Genomic DNA, 15,816 nt, shown 5'->3' with positions numbered 1-15,816 from the left:
GGTCCCATCAGTTCCGTCCCCCACAGGGAGCCCTGAGCCCTTACCTCTGCCACAGGGCTATGGCCTGGGGAGAGCAGACCAGCTCGCTCCTCAGGGGATGGGGCAGGGCTGGGGACTTGGGCAGCACCTGAACAGAACAGACACAGGGTTGACAAAAGGAAGCACCCCCACCTTCCTGCTGAGAGCTCCTCTCCCAGCCACCTCTGTAGGGGTCCCTGTCGGCCAGCAGAGGAAAAGTGCTTTCCCAGAGTGTCCCCGGATGCCACCTCTGCTCACTCTGGAGTGTGGACTTTCTTCCTGTGTGTGTGATGTGTCCAGCTTGGGGATGTACCTCCTACACGTTCATGGCTCCAGAGCACACACAGAAAGGGCTGTTGGCCAAAGCCACGTGCAGGGTCCGTGCATGGGGAAGGAGGACAGCTAACAGAGCTGTCCGCCGTCTGGAGGCTGGTGTGCAGCGCGCCAGCTCTGCTCCAGCTCCACGTCGGTGACCTGTGTCCTGGGGACCGCTCTCGTCCTTGCAGGCTCTCAGAGGGAATTCTGGAAGCAGTTTCTCCTGAGACCACAGACTTACTTCTCTCCCGGGGCCCTGGTGTGGTGACGGGTTGCTCCTCCTCGTTTTCGGATACCCTCAGCTCCAGCTCTGCCTCTACCGCTGCCTGGCGCTGCACGCGGAGCTCTGTTTCGGCATCCGATGGGATATCATCAGACCAGCGCTGATCTAGCGGAGGGAAGGGAGAGCACAGCACCCGAGTGAGGCCCTGCTTCTTTTCGAGTCTCCTGCCGTCCCCAGAAAGCAGCCAAACCAGCGTCTAGACCTGGCTCTGTGCCCCAGCTGGGCCCTGCCTACTAGTTCCCACCAAGCTTCTGAGAGACTTGGCCCAAGGCCCCTTATTCTCTGAAACATGGTGCTCTCATCAAAGCCTGCGGTGCTTCATTTTCTTTTTAAATGCACAAGATGGCACGTGAGGGACCAGAACAGAAAGAGACACAGTACATGTGCCTGTGAAGGGCAGGCTTTGCTTCGTGGACTCACGGTCTGTTTCCCGTAACACCACAGCGACGACCACGCCCCTCACAGTCTCGCCTGGACCCTCTCATTTCTCCCAGGCCAGTCCCTGTCCCCTTTCCCCAACCAACCAGACTATAATTCTTAAAATGCCATCTCCTTGCAGCTACCATTCAGAGGACATCCACTGAATTAGAGGCCCTTGTCTAAAGCACCCAGTCTGCTCGGTTTCGCAACCACTACGTACTGAATGCAGGCTCTGCCGTCTGCAGGCTTAGGAGTGGGATGACACGCATTCAAGTTCGTGCCAGAATAAGGAATGAGACCAGGAGACGTAACGGCGGCCTCTTCTGTGTGCCTTGCCTTTGCTTTAACGTATCTTATCTTTCCTGAGTGGCAATGACACAGTGGGGAAGAGGGCAGTCAGCACAGTGGAGAAGGGAAGCTCTGGGGTCCCTCGTACCATCATCCAGCTCAGCACCAGTGTCCCCTGTGTCCCCATTCTCCGCTGCCTCCCCTTCTATCTCTGCCGGCTCTGAGTCCACATCTTCCTCCAGGTCATTCTCATCAAATGGGACTGTAAAGCAGAAACATTCAAAGGAAGGAAGAAAAGGACAGACAGATAGACAGAGAGACTGCCTGTGCAGGTGTAAATGGGTTGTGGTCTGCCCAGGGCTGCAATGTGAAGACCTAGAGAAGGGCGGAGATGGACTCTGAAGGGTCTGGATTTGGACCCCAAGGCAGACATCGGCCAGACTTGGGGGAGCTAAAAGCGGTGTGGGCGCTGGTGAGAGCCCGGGTCCCTTCCTGAACACACGGGACTAGCACCGCTCAACTCCAGCAGGGCCAACTGGAAGACGGAGAGCAGTGTCAGGTCTGGTCATCTCCCCTCTTCTGCCGAGGCTGCCACAAGCTCCACAGTGTGAGAAGGACAGAGGGGGGACACTGCTTCTCCAGGCCCAGCAGCACCAACGGCTCCCATGCCAGCACTCTCTGGACTGTGTCACCTAATCCTCACACTGATACGCTAGAGGGGCTGGGGCAAAACCGAGGCCACACGGGTTAGGTAACTTGCTCACGGCCACACTGCTCCATCTAGCAGCTGCAGTGCCGTGTGTTGGTGAGTTCACTGCCATGTGAGCCCTAAGGGCACCCACCTCCCCTTTCAAATGGCAAAGGTTGCAGCTTTGCTTGGGATAATTCAGAGAAAATTTTTTTTTATAAAGTATGAGGGAAAGGGTGAGGGGATATGTAAAGTTCATTTTCTAGACTTAAGAGTAGCCCTTCAGTGCTGCAGAACGAGGCAACACACTGGTCGACTTCATTTTCCTCAGGATGAACCAGCCCCTAAACACACACACACACACACTCTCTCTCTCTCTCTCTCTCTCATTCAGACTTGTTCCTAACCTCTGTACACTTGGAACTCACACTAACAGTTTGGAGTAAGCGAAAGCAATTAAGAAAGCAACACGTGCTACTTTAAAGGATGCTGTGAGATTCCTGTGGTACCCGAGACTGACAGGCCCTGTCTGTCAGGGGTCCTAAGAGCTTCTTCTAGGGTTCGAAGCACAGCCATTCTCCAAAGGTTCTCACTTCAGGAAAAGGGGTTATGCTTAGATTTGCATATCCAAGAGCTGAAGGCTCCAAGCCCAAGGGGCAGTAGGGCATTGGTTGTGGCACAGCCAGGGAGATTTCTTCGAAGGCCGTACATAATGAGAGGCCATGCAAGACCAGGCCCTCTCAAGTCTCTGGTCTCTCCACTGTCCAGCCTCATGAATCTGTCCCCTGCTACTGTAAGCATGTGCAAGTTGAGTGTGGACAATAAGGTCTGAGTGTGATAAAAATCAAGGAAAATCAAGTGACTACCTTTGGAGGTGGGGTGGGGAAGACAGGGGAGGGGCACTTTGAAGATGCTGGCTTCACCTAGTCACAGGAGTTTTTGTTAAAAAAGTATAATTGCTTGGGGCATCTGGGTGGCTCAGTCGGTTGAGCATCTTGATTTTGGCTCAGGTCATGATCTCAGGGTGGTGAGATCAAGCCCCGCATTGGGCTCTGCACTGGGCGTGGAGTCTGCTTAAGAGTCTCTCTCCCGCTCTGCACATGCCGCCCCTCCTTCCCCGCCGCTTCTGGCACAGTCGCACACTCTCTCAAAACAAAACAAAACAAAAAACCAACGATAAAAATAATTCCTTAAGCCATATAATTATCTTACTACCCCTTTTGTATACTCAACTTATTAAAAACGAGGTAATGGCTTGCATCTAATTCTGAAGAACCACTCAAAATAGGTTTGGAATAGACAACAGGGAAAGATGGGAGAGTTCCAGAATAAGTTCTAGGCGGGCCAACAGTTAATGTCGCACTCCTCCTTCTGAGATACCGAGCAGCCCGTGGAGCTGGTAATGCCAAGATGTTTTCCTGTAATGGTGGCATTTGTTGGGAAAAATACTGGGGGTAAAATTACTCAATTATTTCCACAGGTTTAAAACCTTTGTGTGGTACCATTGCTGTTTCAGTTGATCAAACACCAAGAAGTGGGATATCTGAGGAACACACAAGTCTCTGTGCCTCCTCAAACCTGAGCTTCCTGTCTGGATACCGAGCTCATGGTTTTGTGACACCATTTCTGAAGAGGTGGGGACACAGATGCCCCTCTTCCCCCAGCACTTTTCTCCTTTGGCAGTCACCCCAACCCAGTGCAAATGGAACCAGGGGCTCATCCTGTTAGGGCCCATTGTGTCCAACATGAATGCTCAAATGAATCTATGAGTGCCTGGGCCTCAAGATGGTAATTTATACTTCCGTCGGCAACTGCACCAGATGCGAGCACAAAGGAGACCATGACAGGACTCCCCAGTGTGGCACTGTTCAAGTCACACTGCCCCATGTCAGCCTGATCCCAGCCCTAGTCTCTTGGCCCTCACACGGTTGTCTGACTCAGAGTTGCTACTAAGAAATGTCTGTTGTAGAGTCAGAAAGGTACTAAGCCTACAGTCCCTGGGAGTACCTTGAAAGGAACAATTGTCACATACAATAAAAACAAACAAGTGAGAAATATCAATGCAGCAGCAGCAGATACTGGAGAAACGCAGCTTGAGGGGTGGAATTGAGGATTAAACCCAGGTTAAGATGGAGTGCAGAGTGCTAGAAGCTGCCACACACTATGGAAGCTGAGAATCACAGACATACACAGCTTTTGCTTTATTTCAGCTGCCAGCTGGGAAGTCCTGACGCACCAGCCTTCTCCAACCATCCCGGGAGACATGACTAACTAACTAGGAGGGATGCCCAGCAGCTTCTGCTCACAGAGCTAGGGTCTGGCTGCAGCTCTCCCTGTGGCTCTGTGACTTGTGTGCCTGTGTCCACTTCTCCCGCTGCGAGTGAGGACAAGGGGATGGGCCGGTAAGAGGCTGGTGGTAAAGAACCAAGAGCGCCAATCCTACCCATCCCAGAAGCAACCACTAGGACCACAGTTCTCAACCAGGGGGGCAATACTGCCCTTCTTCAAGTTTATTTGATACTGTGTAGGGCATGTTTTGGTTGTTGCCTGGATGGCGGGGGCAGGAGGTAGAGGCTGCACGGCTGACGTTTCGAGGGCCAAGGCCAAGGAAGTCAAAAGTCCTGCAATGCAGAGAACTGTCCTGGGCACTGCTATCGCCTGCACTGAGAAATACCCCTCCAGAAAAGGTAAGGAAGGACAACAAGGTTTCTGAGCTATCTCTTGGCCTAAGTATTTGAAGAGACCCCACGCCTCAGTATGCAGACTCCGTGGACGCTACGTCTAGTTATACCCAGCCTGTCCCTCTACTTGGAGCTGGACAACATCCACCAATCCTCTGTTCCCCCCTCTTCACTGAGGAGTCGTCCACAAGTCCCTGAGTACTGAACGTCTCCTCCTCTGGACTTCGGTGGGTTTGTGGAATATGAACAGATTCCTCTACTTTTACACCCAACTGCTACACAACTTAATTTCTACAGACTTTAAAAATCACTGCTAAAAACGTTCCCTCAGTTTTGGCCTTTACTCAACCTTTATTAATAATAATGATAACAATAATAATAAAAGTTTAGTCAGTTCAGTCTATGCTCTTGCTCTCCTCCGGATCTTCCCTGAAGGGCGTGGGGTGCGCATCTGGTCCATGCAAGGATGGGCTGCCTGGGTGAGGCATGCATGTGCCCCCCCCCACCTTGGCATGCACTAGCAGAGGACCAGAATTCTAGTGTTAAGGTACCAGCAGAGCTGCCAAGAGAGAGTGGTTATGGTGAGTGGGGAGAGAACAAACATCACCAGACTACCTCCGGAGAGTGTCTCCAGCCAGGCCTGCACGGCTGCGCGGCGTATGGAGGGAAGGTCAGGCACTGAATTTAAAACAGACGATAGATACAAAGTTACACAGGAATGCGTGGTCCCCGTGAGGAGAGCTGAGGTCATCCTAGAGCCCCAAACAGAAGAGAAACTGAGACATGTTACAAGCCAGAGGCCTGTCCGGCACCGATGAGGAGTCACAGTCCCGTTGTAAGCCTATATGATGGGCATTCAGGATGAGAAAAGGAGAGAAAACACAGGGAGGGTCAACGGCGGCCCGAGGCTGCGGAGCTAGCCCGGGCGGCAGGCCAGTCCGATGTCTCTGGTCAGCAGGATCTTTCTCCTCACTCCTGCTGAGTGTTTATGTTGCTGCGAAAGTGTTAACAGAGGCTGGTCTTGCCTATAGGTGAAGACTTGGGGCTGGGGAAGATCAGATGTCCCTGTGAAAGGCTAAACTTCGCGAAGGCAGGGAGCACCCCTTTGTTTACTCAGAGCCTTACAGGGTGTGTGGCCCCGCCAGGCGCTGAATGGAAGCATGAAGACGAGTCAGTGAGAGACAGAGGCTGACGACACCAAGGATCCATATTTGGACGGTGGGTATGCAGGGTCGGAAGGTACGGAGAATGACATGGCATCTGCCACATCCCTCAGCAGTCTCCATTTCCCCCTTTTATTGCTTGCTATTCCTAGAAGAAGTCAGGCTAAAGTTCGTCTTCACCCTACTGTGGAACACAGACCATTTCAGCTGCAACCTAGACCTGGACATTATGCTAGCTACTCTAAAGGACTCCTGGATCTAAATCTCTTCTTAAAACTTTATTTCAGTTCAAAATATACTCCCCCACCCTGTCCTGGCAATATACATTCACACTCAGACACACCACACGAGGAAAGCACCAGAACATTCTACCAAGTGGACAGAGTAACCCTGTCTAGTCATATGGGGAAAGAAAGCAAATTCTTGGTTTTCCCAAGGTCAAGTCCATTTTACTATTTGGCATCTGTGGAGAAAGCACTCATAACCTCTTAACCCATAGAGAACTTTACATATCCTCAAACAACAGCTAAGGGTCGTGGTCACAATTAATATCAGGAAAATAAAATGGTTCATTGGCTTTTACGTTTTGATCAAACTGATGGCTTTGGTCCTAATGGAAGAGTCCTCTGCAACAGTGAGAGGGGAAGCAGGGACAGACGGTGCTCTTGGGGCATTGGGACCTTGGATCTTGAAACAGTTACCTCTAGAAGTGGAGGACTCAGAGGTTGGTACCATTCGCTCCTCCTCCTCTTTCTCTCGAATATGCGTCCAGTGCACATCAGCCTGGATCTCCAAGGGGTCTGCCGGATTTATGATCTGCTGTAGCCTCTGGCTCCCGACTAGAGTACCAGGACCAGAGGTGGAGGAGGTGAGGGAGGGAGAGATGATGGAGGAAGGAAGCAGAAAATAAACAGTCAAGGAAGGGAGGGGATGAAACACCACAGGAAAGGAAACAGAAAGAAAAGTTACCGTATTTGCCAGGATCAGTTTGAATCAGAAAGAGGCAAAAACTGAGCACACACGCGCGCGCGCACACACACACACACACACACACACACACACGATTTCCACTTGTTCAACTTGATTTAGTTGTTTCAAGCTTCACTTATACTGTTCATTTCAATGAAGAGAACCATACATTCCAACTCCAAAAAAAGAGAACTCTCCTTCTGATGCCCTGTTCATCTTCTCTGCATTTGAGGGGCCTAAATGCCAAGTCAGAAAAAAGAGCAGGTTACAACTGGCCTCTGAAGGGCCATCCCTCCAGGGCAGGAGTACTCAACTCCATTACCCAGCAGTGTGACATCAGACAGGATGCACCATTCATGTCCCTTCTGTGGTCACACAGCATCGTGCTAACTGCCACCTATCACGCTGATAGCTTCTCCTCTGAGATTTAAGCCAAGTGACAAGAGAAAAGGGGGATGGGACAGTATCATTCTGTCATGAACCAGCTAATTCACGCAGGACAGAAACTTACTTTGTTGGTACTTTTAGTGTTTATCTTTTGCAGCTAGAGGAAAAAAAAAAATCCCCCTTCCATAATAGGTCTCATGCTGCATGCTGGTCTGTGGCAGGGACACAGTTATGAGGAAAAAATGGAGTCTGGGGAGACATGGCTGGGAGAAGAAGCAGAGCTCTATCCTGTAAATTCCCAAAGCTTTGGGAGTTCGTGGGCAGGAATAAAACAATACCTCTTTGCTTTTTCTGAGGTCAAAGCCCTTTTTCTTAAAACTCCATTTGGGGCCCCACTTCTCCCCTCTGGACACAAGACCTGTCTTTTCAGCTAAATGAGAACTCACCAGCAGCCCCTTCAAATTATTCCTGCTGTCAGAGCCCCAGGAATACACATGCAGCCCCTGCCCTGCAAGCGCCCTATAATCAGTGCTTGGACCATGCCATATGGTTGGGTTAAAATAAAGGAGCAGCCAGCAGCTCGGAGAGGGGACACTTTGGGAGGGAGGACGGCTTTTCAGGCAGCAAGAGCAGGTGCCACGGGATCTGAAGGGTTCCGGGACTCCTGACGCAAGCCCGCTCTCAGGAGCCCACTCTCTCGGCTTGGCTTCACTACCAGACAACCTCTTAATTTTAAGCAATGGAGAATGTGATATGGACAGAAAGTACCAGTAAGATAACCAAATGTACGTGCGGGCACCATGCTGCGTTAAATGTGGGTGGGAGCCCCACATGCACTGTCTTGTTGGAACTGCTGGCCTCCACACATTCATTTTCCTAAGGTCAACTGGCTTTTATGGTGTTGGATGGGGCCAAATCATAGCAAAGTTATCCAACAGCTGGAGTGTCCTATGACTAAGCAAGGTAATTCAAAGAGAAAAATGTGGAGCCTGTCTTCATCTTCTAAACAACAAAGAGAAGACAGGGAGTCTTCTCCCCAGATAATGTTCTGCTTCCCGCTCATAAATGTCGCCTTGGGGACTTATCAGCCAGTATGAACTCCTTTTTCAGAGAAATGTTACGAGGCACAGTGGAGGGAGTTTCTGGGCAGCTCTGCGGGTGATGACACCTGTGCCGGCTCCGCCCTTACGGGTGCTGTGACTGTGACATGACGTTCTCTACATGAGAAGAGGCTGAGTCTTTCTTAGAGCAGGGAGCTTGCAACAAAGCATACAAGGGGCACAGACGGGGCCACATTCAATGAGGCTGCTTCTGGAGTCTTCTCCTCTACTGCCCCTTGACTCCCCTTTGTCTTAAATGCTATTTTGTACATGACCATTCATGAAGGCTGAGCCCAGGGACAGGTGCCGAGCTAGGCACGTGCCAAAGCCTGTCAGCGCAGCTTTATAAAGCACAGATCTTTTCATGTGGGACCTGCTCTTGAAGGCAAACTCTGGATGGCTGCTAGGGAGCCAGGGTAGAAGGTGGGCAACGGGCAGAGCGGGTACCTTTACGTGTACCCGTAGCTTCTTCCTTTGACAGCTGCTGGAGCCACTGGCCTTGCAGGAGTTCTCTGTCCCAGGGGCAGTACTCCCCTTCTACAGCAGGGGGAGCCAGACACCCACAAACACAGGATCAAGCATCCCGTGTGGGGATCAACAGAAGAGAGAATGGAAAGGAGGAAAGAGAATAGAGAAGAGTTATCTTCAGGTGCAAGGCAAGAACATCCTGTCACTGTCTACACAACCAACAAAGTCCACTGTGCAGAAGATACACACACCACGGGCTAGGAACACAGGCCCAGAGTCGGGCTGAATTTGTTGGTACGCGTTTCTCCCATTCCTGCAGGCTGTGTTTTGACACTAGCTTCAGATCCAGGAAATTAAGTCGGTGTGGAGGAAAGCAGGGCTAAACTCTCCCACAAAGCATACAGACTTTGACTCTAAGCTGTGTCTGGGGCTAAAGCCACCGACACATGAATCACTGGCTAGAGATAATGATATCTGAAATGAAACAAACAAAATACCTTTCCCCCGGGTGTGCTGTGAGCACAGTCTCCCCACCTCCCCGCACTCACAGGGACGCGGGGGCAGCCCTGAGCCCGAGCCAGCCACAGCTCTGCAGACACCGAAGTATGGAGAAAAGAACTCAAAGCACCAGCTTCCCGGCCCAGTGCCTGCCTCCTTCTTGCACAGACCATACTCATTTCTCATCAGGCCACCAAGTGCTGCCTCTGTGGACCTCACCCCAGCCTCTGTCTTTGGAGGGAAGAGCACAGGAGAACTGGTTCTAGAGAAGCCCCTTAGGGGCCTCAGGAAGTGCCTGCCTCTGACCACTCACACTGGCATCGGGCACTTTGGGGGCAGGAGGAGGCTGTGCTTCCTTCTTGCCTGCCCCGCCTCACCAGTGTCTCGGAGCTACACAGCTCTCAGGACCATCTCAGTACTGTGCACCCTGTCTGGGAAGGCTCTGCATTTGGTCAGCACTCGGTCCTTCCTGTGCCAGACTGCGGGATGGGATTTGGGCCACCAAGCACATGGAATTCCAGGAGGAGCAGAGGTAAGCAGGAAGAGCAGCAGAGAAATCTAGTGCCAACTCTACAAGGCCCAGCACTGTCTAGAATTTAATGAGCCCCTCTGACAACGGCTGGGAGAGATTGCTGCTTTAAAGGTCCAGGTCCTTCTCCTCCACTCCATGTACCCTGGAGAGAGAGCACAGCCGTGAATTGACAGGGCACTGCTGTCAGGGGGATTCAGGTCTCTATCCGCCCTAGTTTCCTCCACACCACCCACCAGACATCTGTGCAGCCAGGGCAGGGAAAGAATGACCCTCTCTCTTACAGAGGCAAGAAAAGAGGCCCACCAAGTTCTTCCTCATCACTCAAGGACACACACAGCCAGAGATAGGGGCAGAATCTAAACATTTCAAGTCCGAGGCAAGAGAACATTTCAGAGGCAACCAGACTGACTGAGTACTGGAACTGATGCTCCTTCTCAGGACACTGGTCCAAACACATCACTACCTGTCATCAGCTGAAATCTGTCTAGTGGGTGTCTAGCCCCTCCTCAGTGACAACAGCTCTGAGCAGAGTGAGAGTCAATGCTCTGCAGCCTCCAACATCCTAGACTCTGAGTCAGGGAATCCTCTAGAAAGCTAAATTCCCTTTCTTTATTAAAATAAATTTCTTTAACTGAAACTAAAGGGAAAAAATAGAGAAAACGAGGAGAGGAGAATGAGTAACCTAATTTGGATGAAGTCCTTTTGCTGATCCTCTGCCTTCCACTTCCAATTTCTACTCAGAATGTGCCTAAGGGACATTACTTCCACTGTCAATGGCCTCCTCTGCCCCCGAAACGAAGGTCAGAGAGAGGCAGGAGGGATGGTCTCTGAGGCTGTGGGAGGCACATCTGTGTGCCAGACTCCAGCCTGTGTGTGACTCCAGCCACAGAAACCTTACCCAGCACAGAACAGACTGCCTCAGGGATAAGACAGGGTCAGAGTGAGGAGAAGAGATTTTTTTCTGACCTTCACTAGACTCTTCCTCTTCCTCCTCATATTCTTCCTCTTCCTCCTCCTCCTCCTCTTCATACTCCCCCTCCTCCTCCTCTTCTTCATTCCCAGGCCCGTAGCTCTTTGAGGCCTCTAGTTCCTCTTCACTCTTTCCTTTCAGAAGAGCATGGATCCTCACAGCCTCCTTCCAAGGAACACCGCCCAGGTCTGAGGTGGGCAAAGGAGGCTCTTCTTCCTCCTCTTCCTCCTCTTCCTCCATCTCGGACTCAGAACTGCTGTGGGGGAAACAACCACACAACCAAATTGAGGAGATAGTTAAAAGCCACAACGGAGGCAAAATGTTCCAGCAAAGCAACTGCTGGGCAGGAAGGGCTCAGGACAGGCACGGAGGGGTGGGCGTGCTCCCCGCCCCCCGCCCCAGGTAAGACACACGCCGGGAAGGAGAGAGAGTGAGTAGAGGGCCAGAGAAAACACACACGTACGAGTAACCCCTACAGAAAGCCACATGAGCCAGCAGCTCAGTCTGGCAGAGCCCTCTATTCGGTGAATGGCAACTTCACCGAGTTCAGTTTTAGAGGCCCTCAGAGACAGTAGGGGGCATGGACCCATTTTGATATGAACACATGACCAGGGGAATCAAGAATGGAAGAAAGTCTCCTTTCATCGTCATCTACTGTTTGGTTTGAGGAACTCAATTCTACTTGACTCAGGTGGTTTGGAAGGTGCTCGTGGGAACTAAGGTGAGAAAGATCTGCCTCCAAGAGGCCTGAACCAAAGCCTTAGCCACAGACAGGCTGGCCATCAAGGTGCGTGTGCTGGGGGGAAGGCTGCATATTCAATCCCACAGTGTTCCCGAAGTCCCCCTCACGTGCCACGCCTGGAGCACGATACTATGAGGGACTCAGAGCTAACAAGGCAGCAAAGGCATCGTTCACCGAAGTCACAGTACAAGGACTATGGGGAGAGCATGGAAACAAATATCTCATCCCCGGGGTCATCACCCTTGACAACCAGCCACGTTTTCCACCACCATTCTCCCTTTACGACACAGAGCCTGGTCTCAGCTTGAAAAGGGAAGCAACACGAAATGCCAGAGACACTAGCCGTGACTTATGCAAGCCAAAGTCATAGGTCTCCACCCTCGAGGCCACCACCCCAGAGCATTTGTACTCTGTCAATAGGTGGTACAAGGGTAAAATCAACGCCCTGCAATGGGGCTGCAAAGCAAGAGAAAAACCCAAACATCACTGCACAAATGAAGCTTCTCAGACCTATTTCATGGTCTGATAATTCCCCGAACGTCTTCTCCAGGAGAGGTGCTGCCCTCAGTGAGAAATGTGTAGTTGAGTAGGCTGGAGGAAATCTGGCTTTTACAATCAAGCATGGTCCAACTCCTGGCACGAGAGAGCCTGAAACCCGAGATGCATCCTGCATGGGGGTGACGTGCAGTCCTGTCTTCCTGTGATGGGGGGCTGCTCCCTCCCACCCAGAGTGGGGTTGTGCATGTGAAGAGGGAATCAGTGAATACATGTGATAAGGTCAATGACACCCCACTCCTAGCGCTCTTAGTACCTGTGCAGTAAAGAAGTTCACTTTGCTCAAAGAGAGGGCTGGCCTTGGTCTCCGTGACTGGGAGGTCAACTCTAAGCCCCTGGGAGGGCCTGCCTGATGGGAATGTCTTTATTTCCCTGGAATCCTTGGTTCGTGGTGGATAGTCTAATAATGTGATTTAGGGTGAGGGCTGACCATATCCGAAAGGCCAATAATTAAGGGTGGAGCCTTGAGTCATGCAGTATTAGTTGGCCTGGAGATGGAGATCAATCACACCACGTAGATAATCAATCAGTCAATCAATGCCTAGGTATTGGAGCCCCAATAAATCTCTGACCATCAAGGCTTGGGTGAGTAATACAATACAGGCTTTGTCACGCATTAATGCCAAGAAAGTAACACTGCCCTGACTCTGTAGAGAGAGGACGACGGAAGCCCCGTGTCTGTACTTTTTCGGACTCTGCCCTGTATACTCCTTCACCTGGCTGATTTCAGTCAGTATCCTGCCCTGTAATTAAATCACAGCCATGAGTAAAAACCTTTTAGTGAGTTCTGGGGATCGTTCCAACAAGTTAACGAACTTGAGGGTGGTTTTGGGGACTCCCCCACGTTAGCCGGGTTAGAAATGAGGGCAGTCCTAGAGGCTGTATGCCTGTGACTTCGCAGGTGGCTGATTCTCCCAGGGCCACCCTGGCTCAGCTCCTCACCAGCTGTCGGACCTCAAGCTGATTACTTTCTGAGCTTCGCACCCTCATCAGAAAGGAGCAATGTTAATATCTGCCTTGTAGACATGTTGTGAAGATTAGGGATTTTCCTGATTTTCATGTTTGTGTTACACTCTGGGATTCTGGCTAGTCACTTATTTGTTTCCTTGTTTACATGTTCCTTCATTCATTCAATGAACATTTTTGATCACCTGTTAAAGTTCACCCAGTAGGTACAAAAATAGAGTCAGCTCCTTACTGTAGGCAGCGCCCTTGGTGACTACTACTTCATTCACTCGTTCATTCATCCACCCATGGAAAGTTACCGCGCATCTCCTACTTGTAATGCACTCCTAGACATTGCAGAGGATACAAAGGGGACATGGAAAAGGTCCTCACTCTCAAGGGGAGATAAGATGCAAACACGGCTATAAAAGAAGGTAGAACATAACTGTAGTGGGACGGACGGTCGAGAGGAGGCAGTTGAAGGTGCGTAAACATAAGAATTTGGGCCACGGAAAGCTTGGTATCTGGATTTTGACTGTTTTTCATGACTTACTTAGTTATTATTTTTGCCTTGCTTTTTGTTTTCATTTGTTTACTTTCTTACACTTAACAACAACGTGTAACCCAGCATGTATCACCTAACATCTTTCAAACATGAAATAAGGACAAAAATGCCTCCTACACTCATCTTAAATCTTCTGTACATTTGTTGAAACTCAGGAGGACAGAAGGCAGGCCAGCTTGCCCCTCCTTCACAGCCAGGCACACAAGGTTACCCCAGAAGTCAGCAGGCACAACGAGGCCTCACTGCAGCTTCCCGGGAGAAGGGACTCCTGCAGCCAATTCCTCGCACTGTGCCTGGTCATGAGGGTGGCGGCACTGGCATAATGTGGGCAATGAATACTCCATGATGAGTGCAATGGGGCCTCCCTTGTAGCTCAGTGCCACACTGGCTAGTTTTATGACAGCTCAAGGACCATGGGAAAATAGCAAGGGAGGCATAGAGCTTAAAAAATCGGGTAGAAAGGTCAGCCCTTGCCTCTCTTCATAAACTACCAGCTCTCAGTCCATTTCTGAGAGGCCTGGCTGCATTGCTTCTGGAAATCTGAGACAGGCAAACCAGCCTCCCTCCTTTTGTGAAGGATAGAGAGATGGACAGGTGTTGCCAACTGCTCCTTCCAAGGCCACCATCTCCCTGGGACCCCGGAGCCATCCTCTGAGTCTCACCAGGCTCCTTACATCATGCAAGATTCACAGTGTAAATTCAGTACCTCAAGGCTCATTTTACATTTTCTGGCTGTTCCCAGTGCCTGAATTTCTGGGTCTGGCCTTTGAAGAGGCTAGAAGAAAGGGGGCAGAGGAGGAATGTACAGTGAGGCAGACCACCCCCCACCACTTGGATGTCAGCCTAGAAACTTTTTAAGCAAAGAGAATTGCTACACCAGAACAAAATACAACACAGACAACCAACCTTTCTGTCCTTTTGGGAAGAGAGGGTGACCTCTCAATTTATAGCCTCCTAGGAGAGATGTAGTCCTCAAGGTCAGCATTCCATCATGACAGGTATCTGTTTCTGCATTTGAAACAATCTATTGCTGTGTGTGACTGTTTGATGTGGCTAGGCCCCCCCGGTCTGCATGCTCTATGAGAGAGGGAACCAGGTGTGCTCGGCTCGCTGCAGGGCTTACCACGGGGCCTCGCACAGCCAGAACTGGCAAGGATGAGCAAGGGAGCACAGCCGGGCAAAGCCAGGGCAAGCCGCTGCCTAAATTCACAGGTGTCATGGAGATGAGACCTCTGAATTTCATCAGTAGGATTAGACCCTTTCCATTTGAAGAACATCTTGCAAAAATCCTCCATGCTACAATATATATCCAATCACTGATCTCAAAGCACTTTCCCTGAGTTTCCTCTCATTGAGGCTATTATGGGGCCTGGTAGGAGGAAGCCAAACTGGCAGGCACACGGACTGGATTCTAAAAAAACAAGAGTTGCTCCACACTTTAATGGGCCAAGCAGAGGTTCTGCCATGCCAGGAGGGAAAGGGCCAAGGATAATAACAACAGTGATGGTGAACACTCACTGAGCTGTATGACGTGCCACACGGCACAAGGCACTTCACATGAGTTAGGTCACTTAATTACACATTAACTCTAGGATACGATAACTCCAGGATTCTAGGACCTATTAATATCCTCACTGTTATAAATGAGGCCATCGAAGCTTAAGGAGGTTGGATCATTGGTGTGAGAGGTCAGGATTCCCACCAATGTCCACACCATTGTCATACTGTGCCTTCTTGGATGGTTCACCAAGAACCCCAGAGTTCTTCTGCCACAGCAGCTGTCAGGGCGGCAAACCCAGGAATAAAACCATGACCATCTCCTGGCTGCCTGGGTCCAACTTCAGAAAGTGGAGACTGGAAATTTGGGCAGGCCCTACTGTGAATGAGGCAGACTGCTGTGTGAAATGTCACATCAAGTTCTCGGGTGGTTTTCAAGGGAAAACAGGGAATCATGGCTTTCATTTTTAAATGAATCCACTCTATAATCAGAGAGCCCACTTCTAGATCTCATCCACTCTGACAACTGTGTAAACACTATACTGCTCAGCAGACTGCTGGAGAAGATGCATGTCGTCCAGCAGTCATTGCACAATGGAAATTTGATCCGGGCTGACAGCAGCACCACGCTCAGCAATGGCTCACATTACTGCCTCTGCTGGAGGGGTGAGAGAGAGAGGGGACCAGTCTGGAATTCCCACTTGTTTATGGTCAGCCTTGAAGGAAGGGCTT

General features: G+C 50.7%; 1 protein-coding gene across 1 annotated transcript in view; it reads right to left on the bottom strand.

Moving 5' to 3' along the window:
* MICAL3 (microtubule associated monooxygenase, calponin and LIM domain containing 3) overlaps nucleotides 1-15,816 on the bottom strand; it is a 174,646-nt gene that overhangs the window by 29,290 nt on the left and 129,540 nt on the right. Inside the window, 7 exon segments of the mRNA XM_057318789.1 lie at nucleotides 45-127; nucleotides 575-721; nucleotides 1,473-1,586; nucleotides 5,309-5,371; nucleotides 6,558-6,695; nucleotides 8,760-8,849; nucleotides 10,777-11,036. Of these exon segments, the coding sequence (XP_057174772.1) occupies nucleotides 45-127; nucleotides 575-721; nucleotides 1,473-1,586; nucleotides 5,309-5,371; nucleotides 6,558-6,695; nucleotides 8,760-8,849; nucleotides 10,777-11,036 (895 nt within the window).

The sequence above is a fragment of the Ursus arctos genome, unplaced genomic scaffold (assembly GCF_023065955.2).
Source record: "Ursus arctos isolate Adak ecotype North America unplaced genomic scaffold, UrsArc2.0 scaffold_26, whole genome shotgun sequence".
Lineage (NCBI taxonomy): Eukaryota > Metazoa > Chordata > Mammalia > Carnivora > Ursidae > Ursus > Ursus arctos.
The sequence above is the reverse complement of the archived record's forward strand: the minus strand, read 5'-3'. Positions and strand labels throughout refer to the sequence as shown.